Source organism: Phacochoerus africanus, chromosome 3 (genome assembly GCF_016906955.1).
Source record: "Phacochoerus africanus isolate WHEZ1 chromosome 3, ROS_Pafr_v1, whole genome shotgun sequence".
Lineage (NCBI taxonomy): Eukaryota > Metazoa > Chordata > Mammalia > Artiodactyla > Suidae > Phacochoerus > Phacochoerus africanus.
In genome coordinates, this window is record NC_062546.1 from 27,264,816 (window position 1) to 27,287,168 (window position 22,353).

At 46.2% G+C, this 22,353-nt stretch overlaps 1 protein-coding gene across 3 annotated transcripts in view; it reads right to left on the bottom strand.

Moving 5' to 3' along the window:
- Positions 1-1,140: 1,140 nt before the first annotated feature.
- Positions 1,141-22,353, bottom strand: part of KIF3B (kinesin family member 3B) — a 47,871-nt gene continuing 26,658 nt past the window's right edge. For 2 of the 3 annotated variants that reach the window (XM_047771351.1, XM_047771350.1), the window contains 8 exons: positions 19,260-20,728; positions 15,944-16,045; positions 15,635-15,757; positions 15,411-15,529; positions 9,773-9,886; positions 8,996-9,101; positions 6,228-6,406; positions 1,141-4,643 (listed from right to left, as the gene is read on the bottom strand). In XM_047771351.1, coding sequence (XP_047627307.1) covers positions 4,547-4,643; positions 6,228-6,406; positions 8,996-9,101; positions 9,773-9,886; positions 15,411-15,529; positions 15,635-15,757; positions 15,944-16,045; positions 19,260-20,663 — 2,244 coding nt within the window. In that variant the 5' untranslated portion in view covers positions 20,664-20,728 and the 3' untranslated portion in view covers positions 1,141-4,546. Of the gene's footprint in view, positions 4,644-6,227; positions 6,407-8,995; positions 9,113-9,772; positions 9,887-15,410; positions 15,530-15,634; positions 15,758-15,943; positions 16,046-19,259; positions 20,729-22,353 lie in introns of those variants that run through there. The other variant, XR_007133877.1, reaches the window with a different exon arrangement.

Consider the following 22,353-nt stretch of genomic DNA (forward strand, 5'->3'; position numbering starts at 1 on the left):
TCCCAGGCCAGAGATCAAACAGCTGCGACCTGTGCCACAGCTACAGAGGCAACACTAGATCCTGAACCAGCTGCACCACAAGGGAACTTCCAAAAAGATACATATCTTAAAGTATTATATGTAATAAACTTAAAGAAACTTAAACAAAACCCAGAAATTAAACAAAATGTCATGCCTATTGCCCATACCTCTCAGGAACCTCCATGGAAAAACATGAGAAGCACTCTTTTGTTACCCTTTCATTTCATGTCCCTTGACTTTGTTGCTATATTTTTTATTTTTATTTCTTCTTTCTTTTTGCTTTTTAGGGCCGCACTTGCAGCATATGGAGGTTCCCACTGATTCTTTGAGAGTTCAGATCATCTCTCTTTCATCTCCATACACCTAGCATCTAGAAAAGGACTTTCAACTTTTTTTCTTCTCTTTCTTTCTTTCTTCTTACTTTCTTTCTTTCTTTCTTTTTTTTTTTTGTCTTTTTGCCTTTTCCAGGGCCGCTGCCACAGCATATGGAGGTTCCCAGGCTAGGGGTCCAATCGGAGCTGTAGCCACCAGCCTACGCCAGAGACACAGCAACTCGGGATCCAAGCTGCGTCTGCAACCTACACCACAGCTCACGGCAACGCTGGATCCTTAACCCACTGAGCAAGGCTAGGGATCCAACCTGCAACCTCACGGCAACGCTGGATCCTTAACCCACTGAGCAAGGCTAGGGATCCAACCTGCAACCTCATGGTTCCCAGTCAGATTCGTTAACCACTGAGCCAAGACGGGAACTCCTTTCTTTTCATTTTTAGGGCCCCACTTGGGGCATATGGAGGTTTCCAGGCTAGGGGTCTAATTGGAGCCGCAGCCGCTGGCCTACACCACAGCCACAGCAACTCGGGATCCAAGCCGAGTCTGCAACCTACACCACAGTTCATGGCAACACCGGATCCTTAACCCACTGAGCGAGGCCAGGGATTGAACCCGCAAACCTCCGGTTCCTAGTCGGATTCATTTCTGCTGCGCCACGACAGGAACTCCTGCTATATTTTTTAAATGCCAACATTCCAACTCGATCTTGATTTCCCACTGTCACCTCCCTTCACTAGAAAAACTCAAATGTTTGAAGAAATTGGCAGCACGTCAGCCATGGGCATGTCATTTTCAAAAGCGTTAGTCATTTATGAGGACAGCTTTTTGTAGGTACAATAAATCTGATTGATTTTTATTACACATCTTAGCTTAGAATCACTTTTACATTCCTAGACAAAGAGATGATACAAATAAATATCAATTGTAAAACTTAGAGCCCCAAGTATTGGCATATTCTTTGTCTAAAGGTAGCCAAAGAGAAGGTCAAGATCGATTATAACTCCAAGGAGCCATAAAGCCCACAGCCTCCGAGCTGCCCAGGATCACTCCTTTCACAAATAACCTCAAAAAGCATTTCATTCAAGAAACAAGGGCGGGGAGGAGGGTGGCAGATCTCCGAACAGTACAAGACAAAACCTTGCGCGACAGACAATAGCCAGGCCCACTATTCTTATCCAGTTCCCTCTGAGCTTTCTGATTATGGCTTTGGGAGAGTATATTAATAGCCCCATTTTTGTCCACTGATGGTGTTGAGATGGCCCCAGGTGTTGTTCGCAGTGAGCCTCGACCTCAAGTGGGAAATGTGAGGCAGAACTGATATCCCAGGTTAACAGGGAATCGACACTTCTCAGAAACTTGGCAACGCTTCTACATTCAGTGACGGAGGACTTACAAGAGTCAGACAGGAGAAGCAGAGCGTGGCCCACGCCTGAGCTGCAGAACTCTCTGACGCCCTTGGTCACGGAGGTGTGGGTGGTGCAATTCAAGCAGCATGCAGGCATTCGACGGGAACAATCCAACGACGATGGGTCACTGTCTTAACAAAGTGCTTCATGCCTATGGTTTGTGGCCTTGGGTTCTGAATCCAGGGGTCTGGGAGACATGTGACTTTAAGATTTGAAGCCAGATACATTCCTGCCAATCAGAGCAAAAAAGGGGGCCTGAAGAGGGTTACATGCACGCACCGTCTTAAACTCCTTCTCCCCGATGAGTTTCTTAGATCCTGGCAGACTTGCTTCCAGCCTTCATTAGCTGCTGCACCCACGAAGGCTTTCAGATGGCTGGGAGCATTCTAGCATGACTACAGACGTGAAGACCTGGTCCTTCAGTCGACTGGGTAGGTCTACACCTTTGGCTCAATTCAGAGCCCAAGGTAGCAGCTTTCTGGTGGCAGCAAGACATTTTACTCTCTATTCAAATATCATCGGATCCATTTGGAGAGAAGAAAAGCACCAGAGACTGCTTGGAGCAAGGGACAGTTTCATCTCTACCCAGGTTTTCGTCTTCATTTCACAGATCAGCAGATGAACACGGCCACGGATGAGGCAAGCCTGTTTTCATAACCCTGCCTGTCCACCTGGCTTTCTTTGTTTGCCTTTGTAGAAAAGTTCTATGGTCACTCAACCACCCGTGGTCTGAACAGCCACCTGGAGACATCAGCATTCAGCTAGAGTGCTACCTGGAGCTTTCAACTCTCAGATTTGCAAGATGGGTATGTTCAGTCTACCAAATTTGGACTAGCTTCGAGGAAATGTGGTGCAAGAGAAAGGTGTAACTGGCAGGTGACCTCCTAGGCTTCCCACCTCATCAGTGGGCTCCTATTCAAACAGTTAAGTTCTTAGGAAGTAATAAAGAAGCAGGGTTTGATCCCGAGAAAGATGAGGGAGGCCTCCGTTATGCTCTGGGAACTGTTGCAAAGGGCCCTGGGTTCAGAAAGAACGGTTACTACAAAGGAGATGGGCTGCCAGACGACAGATATCCAGCCGTAGAACACTAAGACATTGCACTTGGTACCGCCTCTTTCCCATGGGTTCCGATCCAGAAATGTGCCCTGGGAACTGAGCAGCTGAGTTAAAGTGTAACTCAAGGCCCACCTGAGTCGCCACTTTCCCGAGGCACCGTGCCAGCAAGGTGCGCTGGTGTGGCCGACTGGGGACTCATACTGTCCCCTCAGGCTTGGCTCGTGGACTCAGACACCCACATGGGAGCTTCCAGCCTGGTTATTAATCATTCAATGGGCCTATAATACAGACAAAGGCAACACCTGCACATTAGTGTATTTCTAAAGTCAGGCAAGTTCTTGGTCTCTCTCTCTCTTTCAGACACACATGAACACATTCAAGGATCTCAGGCTTGCACACTGACACACACTGATGAGCTTCTCTTGGGGGAAAAAAAAAACGAGTAACGTTAACCTAATGACCAACATAAAACAAAGCTCTGAATTTCAATGATACAGAGAACTAAAACTTACAAACCAAACTAGTATATGTAAACGGGAATTCCTAACTCAGTCCTCTAAGCCTGTTTGGCTGCACAGCCACGCCTCGCCACCACCTTGGGCTCTGCCTGTGGGGAGCCACAGGCCTAAGATTGGGTGGGTTTTCTGCCAAGGCAGGCAGGATCCCTCTGTCTTCCCCTGCCACTGCACTGAGCCTCATGACTCCATCTCTGCACCTGCCTAGTCACCCCATGGTCTCTCTGCAAATATGGAGCAGGGGGGTTAAAAGTGCCACTGTATGTCTCACTCCCCCAGCTCTGGTTCTATCAGAGAAGGCAGAGCCAGCCTCCCTTCTCCCACAGAACTGGCCCACTGCAGAGCATGCTCTGGAGGCAGAAGATGGGCCCAGGCGGGGATGCTCACAGCATGCCTGCGTGGGAAAAGACGGTGACAAATGAAGAGTAAAGTGACACCATATATGGACATGGCATCAGCTTACAGATTTAAGTCTTTGACAAGATGGTCATGGTTTTGAGGTTTTAAAGAAGCTGTTTCCCTAAACTCTCCATGGAGGCAAAGGGAATGGCATTTCTATTGCTTCTGACATTAAATCCTTCTGGAGCAGAAACTGGTAGCTTCCTTGGAAAACATTTGCTCCTTTGGCAGATCCCAAAGGCAGATCCACTTCTTACTGGTGCATGGACCGTGCCCTCGGAGGCTCGGATCCACATGAGATTTCTCCTTTCTAGCTATGAGAACAAGCACCTGTTCAACTTCTCAACTTTTCAACCTCACTGTCATTTTATCTGAGGCTCCAAAGACTTGGTCCTGGTAAGGTGACTCCTGATCTGCCCCACTGTTCAACAAGAAGGGAGCCCAGTGTAGAGAAGAGGCTGGAAGAGGAGAGGGGAGCGGACGGGAGAGCAAAGAAAGGGACGGGAGGAGCAGGCGAAAGGGAGAAGGGAAGCAAGGTTGCTGGTCGTTCTCTTGCTTTCCACTTCAACTATCGCGCTTCACCTTACCCATGCATTTCTGAGATGCTAATTAAGAGATGCTTCCCAGAGGAGCTGAGTGCCAGATTAGGACTGGCACGTTTCAGCCAGATTAAGTTGGTTAATCTGCAAAGAGGCCATTGCTTCTCCCCAGGGGAATGGTTCTGAGTTTGGGCTCGAGTCCTCTCTGCGGATTTTTGTTTGTCTCTTCTCTCAGAAGGCAAAGGCTGTTTACACCCTGGGAGAGAAGGAAGTGGCTTTACTTTGGAACCAGCCCCCGAGACTGTGGATAAAGCTGAGATGCAGGGGTTCCTGAGGAAGAGGAGGAGGATCCCGACTTCCTTCCACTTTTAGGCCTGCAAAAGTCAAGCACATGTTTACATCGCACGTCCCATCTTGGTCTCTAACACAGATCAGACTCCCTCCCCGTCAAGTGCCATTAGCATCTCAGCCTTGGAGTTCCCTTCGTGGTGCAGCGGAAACAAATCCGACTAGTATCCATGAGGATGCAGGTTCGATCCCTGGCCTTGCTCAGTGGGTTAAGGATCTGGCATTGCCATGAGCTGTGGTGTAGGTGGCAGATGTGGCTCAGATCTGGCGTTGCTGTGGCTGTGACAAAGGCCTGCAGCTGCAGCTCTGACTGGGCCCCCTAGCCTGGGAATTTCCATATGCTGCAGGTGACCCTAAAAAGCAAAAAAAAAAAAAAACTCAGCCTTGCCTCAGTGGACTTTCACTTGTAAAACCACCAGGCTGGCACAGCCTAACCCTCTGCATGTGGCTGATACGACCTGCCAACGGAGGGGTGAGACCTCAGGAAAAGGACTTGGATTCTCAGCAATTGTTCTTTCATTAAAATCGAATCTTGACTACCTTCTCTAAACTGGTAAAAAATACAAGTTTGCAGGTAGAACTTCTTTCATTTTTTATTTTTCGCTTCTGATTCAGAATTTAATAAGGTAGGATTTCTTTCTCTTTTTTTTGTCTTTTTGCCTTTTCTAGGGCCACTTCTGCGGCATATGGAGGTTCCCAGGCTAGGGGTCGAATCAGAGCTGTAGCCGCAGGCCTACACCAGAGCCACAGCAACATGGGATCCAAGTCTCGTCTGCGACCTACACCATAGCTCACGGCAATGCCGGATCCTTAACCCACTGAGCGAGGCCAGGGATTGAACCCGCAACCTCATGGTTCCTAGTTGGATTCGTTAACCACTGCGCCACGAGGGGAACTCCTAGGATTTCTAATTTAGCACCAAATTAAGTACTTGGTTACTTAAACTGAGGCCTCAGAGCCTGGGTTGTGGATTCAGACAGACCTAGTGGCTCTGCCACCTAATGGCTGGGTTTCCTTGAACCTGGCTATGTTCTCAAATTCTCTAAGTCTCAGTTTTCTTATCTATAAAATGGGGATGATGATATTATTTACATTTCTTTATCTATATATTTTTACAGGAAATTATTAAGAAGTTTTTTTTTTCAGGGCTGCACCTGCTACATATAGAAGTTCCCAGGCTAGGGGTCAAATCGGAGCTTCAGCTGCTGGCCTAAGCCACAGCCACAGCAATCCTAGATCTGAGCTGTGTCTGTGACCTACACCATGGCTCACGGTAACACAGGATCCTTAACCCACTGACCAAGGGCAGGGATCAAACCTGCGTCCTTATGGATACTTGTTGGCTTTGCTACCACTGAGCTACCACGGGAACGCCTGCGTTTTGTTTTGTTTGGCCACACCTGTAGCACGCCAAAGATTCCAGGCCAGGGATGGGACCTATGCCACAGCAGTGACAACGTCAGATCCTTAACCTGCTGAGCCACCAGGGAACTCCTCTGGTGCATTCTGTAAAGTGTTCCATGATAAAAAAGCACTTTTGCTACCCTCTGTCCTCATCTGTCTTTGTTCAAACATGTTCTGTCCAAACAAAGGTCACCAAAGCCACTCACCTGGCCTTGGATTTCTTATTTGCAGTGCTTTCAAAGGATGACGCATCCACTTGGATCTCATCTTCGTCCTGCAGAGCCGCATCCAAGGCAGCCTGGACTTTGGGGGCAATGGCAGGGCCCTCGTAGTCTCTGGTGGTCCGGCTGGGCATGTCCAGCTCTAACAGCATGATGTTTTCTGCCTGCAGAAGCAGAGCCAAGATTAACTAGGACAGCCTCCAATCAGACAAAGAGCCCAAGCAATCTAAACCCAAGAACAGAACTGCAAGCTGCTTGCTCCTCAGAGCCTACAAAAGGGCCTGCCTAAAAGAAGGGATGTAGTTTTATCACATTTTCCCTGGTGCACTTACAGATTATTTTCATTTTCTCCTCTATTTTCCCTTTAAAAACAAAACAAAAAACAAAATAATGGGAGTTCCCATCATGGCTCAGCAGTAACGAACCCGACTAGTATCCATGAGGACGCAGGTTCGATCCCTGGCCTTGCTCAGTGGGTTAAGGATCCAGCGTTGCTGTGGCTGTGGCGTAGACGGGCAGCTACAGCTCTGATTCAACCCCTAGCCTGCGAACTTCCATATACCGCTGGTGTGGCCCTAAAGAGACAACAACAAAAAAACCCTAAAAAAACCAACAATGAATATATATTCTACCCTAAGGAGAATAATGAGGGGAAAATAAGTAATAAATTAAGTAAAACCGATTTATTGCAGATAATGTGAAAATATAAAAAAAATACACAGAAGAAAATAGTAGTCTCTAATAATTCTTACCACCTACAGCAGCTTTGATGAACATTGTGGTTGCAGAGGGAAAAACACAGGGGTGTGTGTGTGTGTGTGTGTGTGTGTGTGTGTGTGTGAAGGGGTGTGTGTGGCAGCATATGTGCTTATTACCACATTAACTCAGGGAGTTCCTGGTATGGTTCAGTGAGTTAAGGACCCAATGTTGTCCCTATGAGAATGTGGCCTTGATCCCTGGCCTGGCTCAGTGGGTTAAGGATCCGGCATTGCTGCAAGCTGTGGCAGAGGGTCCAGATGCAACTCAGGTCCGGTGCTGCTGTGGCTGTGGCATTGGCTTTAGCTGCAGCTCCAATTCAACCCCTGGCCCAGGAACTTCCATATGCCTCAGGAGCAACCATAAAAGGAAAAAAAAAAAAAGACAGAGAGAGAGAGACTGGGCTCTGCCTCACAACTGGCCTTGTGGATTGATTCCTCCCCTGGTGAGCCTCTTCCTGGCTCCTAAACCCCAAACTGAGAGTGAGGAGGGAAGAACACCCATGGTTCCACGTCTTCCCCTCTAGCTCCTGCCATTCAGTGGACTTCAAGTCCTTGGACCCCACAGAGGGCACAAGGTGCTCCAGGTGGGAGAAGGTGCGGGGAGAGAACAGTGCCTCCATTTGCCAGTGTTATAAATTGAGACACTACGTAACATTTCTCTTAATGGACCAATCCACTGCTGAAAATCATCTGAGAGCCACTGCTTTAAATTCTACCTTTGAATTGGGTTAGCCCCCTGGAAACCCACATATTTGATTTGCAGGCTTTAAAATCATGTTTTTTGGCTTAAGACATGAAATAACCAGCAAGATATGCACCCTCTGAAACTGCTAGAAGAATGCCTCTGAGGATCCTGGCTGACATATCACCCGTCTTGCACTATATAAACCACACCTCATACATCTTCTGCTTTTGTTTTCTTTATTTAAAATAACTCAATGCCAGGAAGAACAGTGCCTGAGGAGCTAATGAATCCTAATCTGTTTTGCTCTGGTTGCTAAGGGAGACTCAAAAACATTTAAAATTTTTAAGTGAAAATCTTTCATTATAACAATAATACGGGTTCCCCATTGATAGCTATGAAATATGGATAAGCAAAAAGAAGAAAATTTAAATTGAGTGCATTTGCATTAACCAGAGATAACCAATTTACAGATTGTACCAGACTTTTTTTACCCATATAATAGACTTTTAGAACCAATTGTTCTACAACTTAACAATACATGTGTCTCCTGGTTCATCCACTTACCAGCTACCTGACCTTTAAACCACAGTACTGCATAGAGTGGGTGGGAGGGTCAATCAGAGAAAGCAGAAAGCACTGAGTTGAGTGCTTAGAACATGGCAGGTGCTTAGAAACAGAAGCCTGTATGGTATTTTTATTGTAAAATATGATTAGGTCATTAAATAGCCATCAATTATGTCACTTCAAATAACTACATGACTCACACACATCATGTTAAATGGAAGTACTGTAAGTTCTTTGACACGTCTCCAATTACAACCTATCTATGTTCTCTCTCTTTTTTAAGGCTGAACCCCCAGCATATGGAGGTTCTTAAGCTAGGGATCTAATCGGAGCTACAGCTGCCGGCCTATGCCATAGCCCCAGCAATGCCAGATCTGAGCCCACATCGGCGACCTACACCACAGCTCATGGCAATGCTGGATCCTCAACCCACTGAGCAAGGCCAGGGATCGAACCCGCAACCTCATGGCTCCTAGTCGGATTCGCTAACCACTGAGCCACGATGGGAACTCCAGTCCTGACTTTTTTCTCATTCTCTTTTACCACTTGCCTTATTATTTGTTCTTGTTCTTTGTTATTTACTAATTATATTTATTATTTGTTTAATCGTTATTCATATAAACGTCCTCAGGTACCTCTGGAAAGAGAATATATACTGCAACTTTGCAGATCTGTACCTAAGGGTTTACAAAAACCCCAACTCCTCTCAAAGAGAGAGGAGAGAAACACAAGCACAATCTTCTCACCCTGTACCGTGCCTCTGGACGAATCATCATGGACATTCTTGCGTGCTGGCTCAGTGGTCTCTTGTATCCCACAGCTGAGACTGGCCGCTTCATCATCTGCTGATTCCTGGAAATGGACTGCAGTGGTCAAAGCCCTGGCTAGCGTGTTTCCCACAGTCTCCAGACCGGTACTGCGGAACCAGCACTCAGAAACCCCTGAGCCTGCTTCACCTACAACCTGAAGCTAGTGACTCCCTGGACTGAGGGCTGACATGTAAATGGGGCGGGAGCTCCTTATATTTTCTGCTTGAGTTGCTTTCTGATTCAAATGTGAGCATCACACAGCCTTTAAGTGGGAAGGGCTCTGAGTTATCACCCAGTCCTTAGATAGCAGCCACGAAGCCTTGCTGTCGACACTCCCCACCCAGGCATTCTTGGCGTCTCCCATCTTTCGAGCAGGACCCAGACATAGACTGAGAATCCTTCTCCACGCTGTGTCAGACGGACACATAAGAAAACATCTAGGTACTGCCCCTAGCATGTCTCACTTGACAGCTAGGGAAGCTGAAAAGCAAGAACTTGGGAAAGTTCACTGGGATAAAGTCTCCCAATTCCTAATACCATGTACCTCATCACCAAACTTTCACCTCACGAATTTATGGCAGCCACAAAGTCAGAGCTGCAAGTGGTCCCAATTTTCAATGAATCAAACCCGTGGTCTTTCCATACCCCCCTGGCCAAGTCCAGCTTATCAATATTCTTTTCCTCTTCCCCACCTTAACGTCCAGAGTGACTTACTCCAGTCTGGTTATAGGATGTAATTTCCAATGATCTTCCTCTTCATCAAAGAAGGATCTATTCATAATTTTACTTTTCTCTTCCAGAGGGATGAAGTTTTCTATGATAAGATGCCTGTAAGAGCACACATACGTGGGTGAATAGATAGAGAAAGAATATGAATGGAGTGTTGGCTCTCTGGTCCCACATGTAGTTAAGTAACAGGTAAGAGTTGTCACTCAGTAGACATTTACTGAGCAGGTACTACGGGCCTACTATCCTACAAAGAGCTGGGGGACAGACACAAACGGCACTTGGTCCCTCCGCGAGACAGAGACACTCTTGGGTAAGCTGACAGTGGTCTGTCCTAGGAATATGGAAAGGTCACTTGGGCCCAAGGAGAAGCAACCTGAGGCGGTGAAAGGACTGTAGAGGGAGGCAATGCCTGAGCCGTGATGTAGAGGACATGTGCTAATTGAAGTGTCTTCTGGAGGCCGCTGCTGCCGCTAACCCAGCTCATTAACTTCCAGAATGTTGCAAACAGATTAGAAATTAAACTGCCTTCCTCCAATACTATGTATTGTTGCCCAAGGTAGAAAACTTCACATTCTAATCATCAGAATAAAGAGCAGTACAAGAGAGATTTCAGGCCCTTAGACCACTGAGATTGCAAACCACTCCTGAGAAGAGAATCAGCCTGGGAAGTGCCCAGGGAACGCGGCAGACAATGAAATTGGAACACACGGGGTTGTGTCTCTCCATGGTGATGACTAGCTCCTGCCACCCCTCTATGTTTGCTCTTTCAAAACCTCCGGACAGAACAATGCCAAAGGGGTGCTAATGTGGGAGAGACACAAAACAAACACCATAGAGGCGTAGGGTACTCTTTGAAACAGGCTGACTCACTGTTTATTCAAAAGATATAAGTAAGAGGCATACAATGAAAATGGCTTCCTTAAAGAAAAAATATTTTGGAGAGATGAAATTGCCTCTTTGACTTTTTTCTTTTCTTTCTTCCTCTTCCTTCCTTTTTTCTTTTTAGAGCTGCAAGTGAGGCACACGGAAATTCCTGGGCTAGGGATCAAATTGGAGCTGTAGCTGCAGGCCTACGCCACAGCCACAGCAACGCCAGGTTAGAGCCACATCTGCAACCCACGCCACAGCCTGAGGCAATGCTGGATCCTTAACCCGCTGAGTGAGGCCAGGGATCAACCTGCATCCTCATGGATATTATGTTGGGTTCTTAACCTGCTGAGCCACAACAGGACCTTCACATGGGATATTTATATAGGCTATCTTCCCTACCTTTTCAACAAGTCAACTATAAAAAAAAGTTTTTAAAAGGAAAAGGGATTGCTCCAGATTAAAATAAGCTTAAGAAGGGATTGAGGGAGGGAAGGATTGGGAGTTTGGGGTTAGCAAAGGCAAATTATTATCTATAGGATGGATAAACAAGGTCTTACCATAGAGCTCAGGGAACTATATTCAATATCCTGTGATAAACCATAATGGAAAAGAATGTAAAAAAGAACATATAGGAGTTTCCATCATGGTGCAGCGGAAACGAATCTGACTAGGAACCATGAAGTTGTGAGTTCAATCCCGGGCCTCGCTCAGTGGGTTAAGGATCCAGTGTTGCCGTGAGCTGTGGTGTAGTTCGAAGACGTGGCTTGGATCCTGTGTCGCTGTGGCCGTGGTGTAGGCTGGCAGTTGTAGCTCTGATTCGACCCCTAGCCTGGTAACTTCCATATGCCATGGGTGTGGCCCTAAAAAAAAAAAGAAGAAAGAAAAAGAATATATATATGTACATCAAAAATTAATACAACATTGTAAATCGACTATCCTTCAATAACTTTTTGTTAAAAAGAAAAGAAAAATAAAATAACCTTAAGAGACATAATAACCAAATGCAATATGTGGGTCTGATGTAGATCTTCATATGAATAAACCAAGAAAAATCTGAATCTGGATAGAGTATGAGATAATACTAAGAAACTTAATTTTGTTAAATGGAAAGATATTATTATATAGACAAAAAAATCAATTTTATTTTTTATATACTAGCAATAAACATCCTGAAAATAAAGAAAACAAGTTCATATACAATAGCATAAAAAAAATACTTAAGGAGTTCCCATTGTGGTTCAGCAGTAACGAACCCCACTAGTATCCATGAAGATGAGGGTTCGATCCCTGGCCTCACTCAATGGGTTAAGGATCCAGCGTTGTCGTGAGCTGTGGTGTAGGCTGGCAGCTACAGCTCTAATGGACCCCTGGTCTGGAAACTTCCTAAAAAGTGCAGGCCTAAAAAGATGAAAAAAAAAAAAAAAGAAAACCCCAAAAATCAAAAAAAGGTGCAATCCTAAAAAGACGAAAAAAAAAAAAAAACCCCAAAAAACCAAAAAACCCCAATTATGTATAAATCTAACAAAAGAGCTACAGGTGTAGTCCTAAAAAGACAAAAACAAAAACAAAAACACAACCAAAAAAAACCCAACTTAGGTATAAATCTAACAAAAGAGCCACAGAGACTGTGCATTGAAAACCATCAACATTCTTGAAAGAAAATAAAGAAGATATAAATAAAAGGAAAGACATCCCATGCTCACTAATCAGAATACTTAACACTGTTTTGGGTTTTTGGTTGTTTTTTTTTTTTTTGTCTTTTTAAGGCCGAACCCAAGGCATATGGAGGTTCCCAGGCTAGGGGTCGAATTGGAGCTGTAGCCAGTGGCCTACACCACAGCCACAGCAAGGCAGGAGCCAAGCCTCATCTGTGACCTCCACAACAGCTCATGGCAATGCTGGATCTTTAATCCACTGAGCGAGGCCAGGGATGGAAACTGCATCCTCATAGATGCAAGTAAGATTCATTTCCGGGAGTTCCCGTCGTGGCGCAGTGGTTAACGAATCCGACTAGGAACCATGAGGTTGCGGGTTCGGTCCCTGCCCTTGCTCAGTGGGTTAACGATCCGGCGTTGCCGTGAGCCGTGGTGTAGGTTGCAGACGAGGCTCGGATCCTGCGTTGCTGTGGCTCTGGCGTAGGCCGGTGGCTACAGTTCCGATTCAACCCCTAGCCTGGGAACCTCCATATGCCGAGGGAGCGGCCCAAGAATAGCAACAACAACAACAACAACCAAAAAAAAAAAAAACAGTCCCTATTAAAATTCCAACTGGCTTTTTGCAGAAACTGACAAGCCAATCTTTATACGGACAAAAAAATAAAAATAAAAAAAGGAGTTCCTGTCATAACATAGCGGAAATGAATCCGACCAGAACCATGAGGTTACCGGTTCGCTCCCTGGCCTTGCTCAGTGGGTTAAGGATCCAGCATTGCCATAAGCTGTGGTGTAGATTGCAGACGTGGCTCCCATCTGGTGTGGCTGTGGCTGTGGCATAGGCTGGCAGCTGTAGCTCCGATTAGACCCCTAGTCTGGGAACCTCCATATGCCATGGTGTGGCACTAAAAAAGACCAAAAAACAAAAAAAAAACCCACCTTTTTGTGGAAATGCAAGGGACCCTAAATAGCCAGAAAGAGTCTTATTTTTTTTTTTATCTGCACCCAAGGCATGCAGAAGTTCCTGGGCTGGGGACTGAACCTGTACCACAGCAGTAACAACACCAGATCCTTGACCTACTGAGCCATCAAGGAACTCCTGCTAGAAAGACTCTTGAAGAACAAAGTTGGAGGCCTCACACTTACTCATTTCAAAACTTACTACAAAGCTACAGCAATCAAGACACTGTGGTACCTGGATAAGGATAGCTGTGTAGCTCGATGGAACAGTACTGAGAGTTCAGAAATAAACCCTTACATTTATGGTCAACATTTATGATTTTCAACAAGGATACAAAAACAATAAGAGAAGAACCTTTTCAACAAATGGTTCTGGAGTTCCCGTTGTGGCGCAGTGGTTAACGAATCCGACTAGGAACCATGAGGTTGCGGGTTCGGTCCCTGACCTTGCTCAGTGGGTTAACGATCCGGCATTGCCGTGAGCTGTGGTGTAGATTGCAGACGAGGCTCGGATCCTGCGTTGCTGTGGCTCTGGCGTAGGCCGGGGGCTACAGCTCCGATTCGACCCCTAGCCTGCGAACCTCCATATGCCGCGGGAGCGGCCCGAAGAAATAGCAAAAAGACAAAACAAAAACAAAAACAAAAAACAAATGGTTCTGAGACAACTGGATATTCACATGCAAAAGAATGCATTTGGAACCACTTAAGAAATTAACTTAAAATGGATCATAGACCTAAATGCAAGACCTAAAACTATCAGACTCTTAGACGGCCTAAGAGAATTGAAAATGTCAGTCTACAATAAATCTTGTAGGCAAGTGTTCACAGCAGCATTAGTCACAATAGCTAAGAAGTAGAAACAACCCACGTGTCCATCACTGATGAATGGATAACTAAAATGTGAACTATCCACACAAAACAATACTGTTCACCATTAAAAAAAAAAATGAAGTGCTAATATGCTATAACGTAGCTGACCCCTGAAAACATCATATTAATTGAGAGAAACCAATAACAAAAGATCAACTAATTCCATTTATGTGAAATGTCCAGAATAGGCAAATTTAAGGAGACAGAAAATAGATTTAGTAGTTACTTAGGCTGGGGGAGAAGTGACTGCTGATTGGTACAGGGTTTCTGTGGGCGACGATGAGAGAGGATGCACGAATGTTCTAAGATTAGATTGTGGCGATGGTTTTAAAATGCTATAAATAAATATATATATATATGACTTTAAAATAGGTGAATTGTATAGTGTATGAATTATATCTCAATAAAGCTTTTTTTTGGGGGGGCACACCAGTGGCACGTGCAAGTTCCTGAGACAGGGATCAAATCCTCACCCCTGCAGTAACCAGAGCCACAGCAGGGACAATGCCAGATCCTAAACCCTCTGAGCCATAAGGGAACTCTAATAAAGCTTTTTAACAACAGCATTGTGGTCATGTGTGTAAGTATACAGGAGTGAGATAACATGAGGTAAGATTTACTTTAAAATATTTTCATGAGGTAGAGGACAAAAGATTGTTTATCATTGAAACTGGGTGACAGGGAGTTCCTGTCGTGGTGCAGCAGAAACAAATCTGACTAGAAATCATGAGGTTGCAGGTTTGATCCCTGGCCTTGCTCAGTGGATTAAGGATCTGGCGTTGCTGTGAGCTGTGGTGTAGGTTGCAGATGCGGCTTGGATCTGGTGTTGCTGTGGCTTCGATACGACCCCTAGCCTGGGAACCTCCATATGCTGTGGGTGTAGCCCTAAAAAAAAAAAAAATGCAAAAAAAAGAAAAAAAAAGGAAAGAAAGAAAGAAACTGGGTAATAGGTATTTGGGTGTTCATTATACCATTCAGAAAATTCTAGTTAATAAAAGATTCCCTTTTATCCATAGATACAAGCCTTCTTTAAATTCCAGAAGACAAGAGTGGAAGGAAACCTGGAAGTCATCTGGTGAAGATACTTGGTTAACAGATGGGATCCAGAAATAGAAAATAACTTTCTTAGGAATAAACAAAAGACAGACAAGGTGGCAAGAGAAGGGCTGGAGAGAAGCAGGCAGGGGCCCTGTCCTCATGGGTGTGTTTCTTACTTAACCAACAACAATCCAGCAAGTAGCTAGGGGTGGCATGGAAAGCCCAGAACTCACTTGAGTTTCAGCTCCCTTGTGAGCTCATTCTGCGTCTGTTCCAGCTCCTGCCGCTCCTTGATGTGCTCTTCCTGGAGATCGTGGATTTCTGCCTTCACTGCCTGAAGCTTGGAGAAGAGCTGGAACCAACGAGAGGTGGGTGAGGAGGGCGGCCCCCTAGACAGCAGTTTCTCCCTTTGCCCCAAGCCTCAAGGCACCTCTGCCTGGCCTCATTCCTTTCATACCTTTTTGAGTTTCTTGGTCTTGATGTCCACCTCCTGCTGCAGTGAGCTGTAGGTCTCTTTCAGTTCCAGGGTCTCCTCATCTCGGCTTTCCATCTGTTGCTGGATTTCTCTTTCTCGACGTTTCTGAGCAACATCACAAAATGGATCATTGTGCCTAGTGGACAATGTCTACACGAGGCCTTGGGGCCGGGAGGGGCTGACACACCTGCTTCTGTTCCCTTTGAAGAGTCTAATACAAGAGATACTGGCTGTGTCATGTTAACGCACCTCCCCCCACCCCATTCTCTCCCCAAAGGAAGGAAAAGTTACCTGCTCTGCAATTTCCTGCCGTTTCTGCTCCAGGATTTTCTGCTGTTCGTTTGTATGATCTACTATATTTTTTCCTCCGACAAGCAGCTTACTCTCCATGGCCTTTGGGAGAAAAAAGTCGAATCCATCTTGTGAACGGTCTCCCTCAGAACATGGGGAAGCTCATGAAAGAAGGAACTCGGGACTGAGCAAAAGGGTTTCAACCCTGGGAGAAATTATACTGTGTTCAGCTGTGCCCTTCTCGACCCTGGGGTGGGGCTGAGACAGCTTCCGGGGGGGCTTTACCTAAAGAAACACTGAACATACAGCTTCTCCAGACTTATATGAATTTCAGCTTTCTTTTAAACAAAAAATGGGGGCTTTGTACCAAGTATTGACCCCGCTTAGAACCTACTAAGCACCTTCTGCATGCCAGGTACCGGGGATGCAACTGTGAAAACACATCACAAAGCAGAGAGTCCACTAAGGGACATGGGCAAGTAAGCAGACTCTTACCATGTGGAATCGGGTCCCACATGAGGAAAAGACAGAGTCATGAGGAGAGAGGCACACAGGAGGGAGAGAAGCCAGGCTTTTGGAGGGAGTCAGGGAAAGCAATTGTCTCAAAGGACAGCTATGCAGAGTATGGACGGAAAAATAGGAATTAGCTAAGAAAGAATGTTTGAGAGGGTAAGGTAGGGAGTAGTGACACGAGAAAGCTGGCAAAGCCATCAGGAGTCAGTGCAAAACCCTCAAAGATCCTGAGAGCCACAGGAGCCGCTGACGTGTCCTCTGAGCGTTAGGGTACACAATCAGAGTTGTGTAGAAACATAACTCCCCTGCAAAGGGCAAGCTGCTGGAGGGGAAGCAGCCAGGAGGCCGTTTCAAGGTTCTAAGGGTCCAGGCCTGAGCTAGGGCAGCAGAAGTTGGGGAGAGCAAAGCGGCTGGGACCCAGAGGGCCTGATGAGGCAGGACTCAGAGGCCTTGGGTCTGATGGGCCCAAAGGGAGAGGGAGTGGCAGCTGGCGACGCTAACTTCTAGGAGTCTGGCAAGACTGAGAAAAAGAAGGCAGGAGCAGGCTCGGGGTGGCCACGGGCATCTCTCTGGCAATGTCTGATAGGCAGAAGCTGTTGGGCTTGTATGTTAGGAGGTAGCTCTGGGCTGAGCATAAAGACCGAAAGCCTTCAGCATTTAGATGGTGGCTAAAAGCCAGGGGAAAGATTTGCACCTGAAAAGCATGGAATCCCAAAACTCACTTTGCCTTTATTTTTATGGTTTATTTATTTATTTATTTATTTAGGGCCACACCCACAGCGTATGGAGGTTCCCAGGCTAGGGGGCGAATCAGCCTACACTACAACCACAGCAATGCCAGATCCGAGCTGCATCTGCGACCTGCCGCATCTGCGACCTACTGTGTCTACTCACAGCAATGCCGGATCCTTAACCCACTGACTGAGGCCAGGGATCAAACCCACCTCCTCCTGGATACTAGTTGGATTCGTTACCGCTGCGCCACAATGGGAGCTGCTCACCTTGCTTTCAAGAAACTTTTTAAAAACCACCTTACTTTTAAGAAACTCCTACCCCTGCTGCCATGTTTCGGGAAGCCCCAGAGATTTGCCTCTTGTCTCAAAACAAAGGGCAGAACTGATTACTAACCCTCCCACATACACACTCCCTTCCAGCTCTAAATTACTTTTGTCCTATGATTTTTACAGCACCAAGGGACTGAGAAAGACAAATGTAATGTTATTCTCCCCTAAATAAAACATGTAAGAGATTCAGTGACCTTGAAGTGATACTGAGTCTTGCCACACTCAGCTTCTGAGAGTTGCCCAAATGCCCAAAGTTGTTTAGAGAGTCTAGGTGTTCCTGGGCTTGAATAACAGATGCGATCTTAGAAAACATGAAAATCAAACCTGGGCACAGCCAGTTACACAAGGGCAGGGGTGAGGAGGGGTGAAGTGACACAGCCCATAGTTAAGCCTCTCCCTGGAACATGTCACCTCCTAAATGTGTTGTGTATGACTCCATTTTCACAGCAGGTCTTGAAAGTCCCAGAAAGGACCCCTCCCTGCCTCTGAAGTAAAATAGGACTCAGCTCTGTGAAAGGGCTACTGTGATGCCACAGGTAAACAAAGCACGGCTTCATACAGTGGGGGATGGGGAGGTAAGAAAGAGATCACTTGTCACTTTTACGTGAATAAACATAGATACGTTTTAGAGTAGAAATCAACATTTGCGTAAATTCAATAAGCTAGAGCCCAACACTTCAAAGGAATTCTGGCTTGTGCCCAAGCAGTGGTCATCCTCAGATTTCCAGGGCCAGCTCTGCACTCTCCTTTGCCCAGAGCCCAGGCTCCCCAGTGGAACAGTAACCTACCACCAGAAAGAAGACTTGACACAAGGGGCGCCTCCATGCTCTAGAATATACTCAGCCATCAGCAAATGGGGGTTGGAGACTGGGGAAAGGGATTGACTGCAAGAGAGCATCTAGAGAGGCCGATGGAATTGTTCTGTATCTTATATAATTGGGGACACCGCATGTTAAAGCCACAATGAGATACCATTTTCCACCTATGGGGCAGACAAAAATTCACAAGTGTTGGTACAGATGAGGAACAACCGGGACTTACACCCTCTAATTCACACGGCCACATTAGAAAGTGACCTGTCATCGTCTAGTGAAGTTGAAGCTACACACACCCTAGGACCTGATGGAGTCACACAAGAAACTCTCGTGTACACACTTGTTTTCCCAGAGCCAAGTACAAGGACGTTCATGCCCCCCCCCCCCAAAAGGAAACAACTTACACTATCAGGAAAATGGAATTCTCAGAACAGTAACAATGAGTGAATCACAGCTCCAGACGTCAATATGGAAAAAGCTCATTAACATAACATGGAGCAAATAAAAGCAGATCACAGCCGTGGGATTCCACTTATATAAAAGCAAAAATTATGTGCAACTAAAATTATCTTCTATCAGAGATATATATGCAATTGGGAAAGTTATAAAGAAAAGCAAGGAAATAATAAACACCAAATCCAAGATAATGTTTACCTCTGGGAGAGGGGAGGGCCACAAAGGGCTTATAAAGATATGGATGCTATTCTATTTCTTATGCTGGGGGCGGGGGTTGGGGTACATGGGTATTGATTTTACTGCTATTGAAGAAATGCTGTTTTTCTTCATGCAGTTCATCTCAGCAAGTGATTCTTGGGCACTGGATAGCACAAAACCTACAGAGATGTCATCCCTCTTACCATTTCTTTGATCAAACAAAAGAATTTGAGAGGAAAAAAAGCACGGGCCTGAGGCAGGGTACAGCACCTTGATTTTGGCACCCAGCATCTCGGCGGCATCCTTCTCTCGCCTTAGATCCTCCATTTTTTTCTCCTTCTCCTTCAGCAGCCTCATCTTCTCCTCTGCAACCAGGCTGTGGTCCTCGACAATGGCCCGCTTCTCGATCTCCAGTTTCTCTTGCTGTTCCCGCCAGTAATCGTCCTTATCGTCCCCTTCTTCCTCACCTTCTTCTCCCTCCTCCTCCTCCTCTTCCCCACCCCCACTGCCACCACCACCTTCCCTCCGCTTCTCTCGCCTCTTCCTTCTGCCAATGGACCGTTTTTCGAGCTGGGCCTTGAGCCGAGCAATCTCTTCCTGGAATTCTCGAAGGAGGGCATCCTTAGGGTCCTCGTTGACCCTTGGTTTGTTTTTAATGTTTTTGGCACGGTTGGCATATCTCAGAGTGGTCAGAGTCTCTTCTACATTGTAAGAGGCAGGCCCCACGTTGGCTACCATCACCGTTTTGGCATTGCCACCAAGAGAATCCTGGAGGAGCCTGGTAAGCTTTGAGTCCCGGTATGGAATGTGTGTGCTTTTGCCATCCACCAGGGCAGAGATGACATTACCCAAGGCCGAAAGGGACAGGTTGATCTTGGTCGCTTCCTTCAATCTTTCCCCTTGAGCACCGGTCTTGGCCTGCCGTTCACTGCCAGCAAGATCTACAAGGTTCAATTTCCCAACCCGGATATGGTTTTCTCCATCGAGGCCCACCTCACTGCACTCGATGGTGATGACAAAAATTGCATGAGAACGGGAACTGTGCTCATTCATGTTGGTCGCACCAACAGAACGGTTCTGGTTCCCCACATTCATCACGTGCTCTATTTCCTTCACGCTCTTGGTGACAAAGGAAGACAGGTCCTTCACGTATACTCCAGTGTCAGGCCGCTCTTTGAGTTCAAGTCTTTTAGTCTGATCCTTTGAGAGCAGATCTCGGATCTCCTCTTGGTAGATCTCTAAGTAAGAAGCCCTGACCAGGTACTGTTGATTCTGGGATCGAGAGATATGGGTGAAGATGTGATCAAACGAGTTAGGGATGACCCCTCTTTTTTCAGGGTCGCCCCGGACTCCTTCCATCGTGTAGGTTTTCCCAGTCCCAGTCTGTCCATAGGCAAAGATTGTCCCATTGAAACCCTGCAGGACAGAGTCCACCAGCGGTCGGAACGTCTCATCATAAAGTTCAAACTGCTTGGCGTTCCAGTCGTAGACGGCGTCAAAGGTGAAGGTCTTGGGCATTTCATGGGCCACTCCCCTGGGGTTCTTCACAGATACCTGCCCCAGCTTCACGTCCACATCCACCACTTTGTCGTACGAAGCAGCCTTCTCCTTGCCATTCATGGGCCGACAGCGAACCACCACCCGGACTGACTCTGAACTTTTCAACTTGGACATGATGAGCTTTGACCAAGTCAATCTTAAGGGCTACGAATCCAAAAATTATTCAGGATCCTAGGGTCCTAGGGGGAGAAAAAAAAAGTAAGCAACGATAGTAGAGTTGTCCCTGGGGGCTGCAAATAGCAGCTGACACACCCAAGTCACCTCCATCTTGCTCACCTTCTGACGACAGCTGCACTTAATAACCTTATTACACTGGGTATTTCCTCATGGGATCCCAACCAACTTGAAGGGTAAAAATAACAACTCTAGGAGTTCCTGTTGTGGCGCAGTGGTTAACAAATCTGACTAGGAATCATGAGGTTGCAGGTTCGATCCCTGCCCTTGCTCAGTGGGTTAACGATCCGGCGTTGCCGTGAGCTGTGGTGGAGGTTGCAGATGCGGCTCGGATCCTGCGTTGCTGTGGCTCTGGCGTAGGCTGGCAGCTACAGCTCTGATTCGACCCCTAGCCTGGGAACCTCCAAAGGCCGTGGGAGCAGCCCAAAGAAATAGCAAAAAGCCAAAAAAAAATAATAATAATAATAACAACTCTAGTCCATCAACAGTATTAACTAGCCTGTCCTCCCTCCTACCAGTATTTTATCTTCTACTACAGGTTGAGGTAGCTGGAAATTTTATGAATGCCTAGGTGATCTTATATGCTGCTGAACTACTACAACCTCTGCATAGAGCAATTTGGAACAATCTATCTAAATTTAAAATACACATCCCTTTTGATCTGTCAGTTGTGTTTCTAACAACTTAACCTACAGAGAGAAGGATATCTGTGTTGTGGCATCACTTGTGGTAGTGATAAATTGTGGGCAATCCCTAATCCCCATCAAGAGGGGCTGATTAAATACATTTAATATCCTTAACATATACAGTGAAATCCTGTGCAGTTACTAAAAAGAATGTGCTAATCTAAACATAATCCTAGGAGTTCCCATTGTGGCTCAGTGGTTAATGAACCCGACTAGTATTCATGAGGACCTGGGTCCAATCCCTGGCCTCACTCAGTGGGTGAGGGATCTGGTGTTGCCATGAGATGTGGTGTAGGTGGAAGACAAGGCTGGTAGGCCTTGTGGTGTAGGCTGGCAGTTACAGCTCTGATTGGACCCCTAGCCTGGGAACTTCCATATGCCTCTGGTGCGGCCCTAAAAAGACAAAAAGACAAAAAAAAAGATAAAAAAATAGGAATTCCCGTCATGGCTCAGTGGTTAACGAATCCAACCAGGAACCATGAGGTTGCAGGTTCAATCCCTGGCCTTGCTCAGTGGGTTAAGGATCTAGCATTGCCTTGAGCTGTGGCGTAGGTCGCAGATGCGGCTCGGATCCCACATTACTGTGGCTGTGGTGTAGGCCAGCAGCTATAGCTCTGATTTGACCCCTAGCCTGGCAACCTCCATATGCCACAGGTGTGGCCCTAAAAAGACAAAAAAAAAAAAAAAGATAAAAAAATTAAAGTTATAAAAAAAAATGTAATCCTAGACATGGAGTTCCCACTGTGACACAACAGGATGGTGGCATCTCTGCTGCACTGGGACGCGGGCTTGATCTGGTAGGTTAAGGGAACTCCATGTGCCTTGGGGCAGCCAAAAAAGGAAAATAAAAAATAAATGTAATCCTACCCCAAGATATGTTGCTAAGTGAAAAACAAAGATGAGGAACAGAGTGTGTGGTATAATTCACAGTCTGTAAGAAGGGG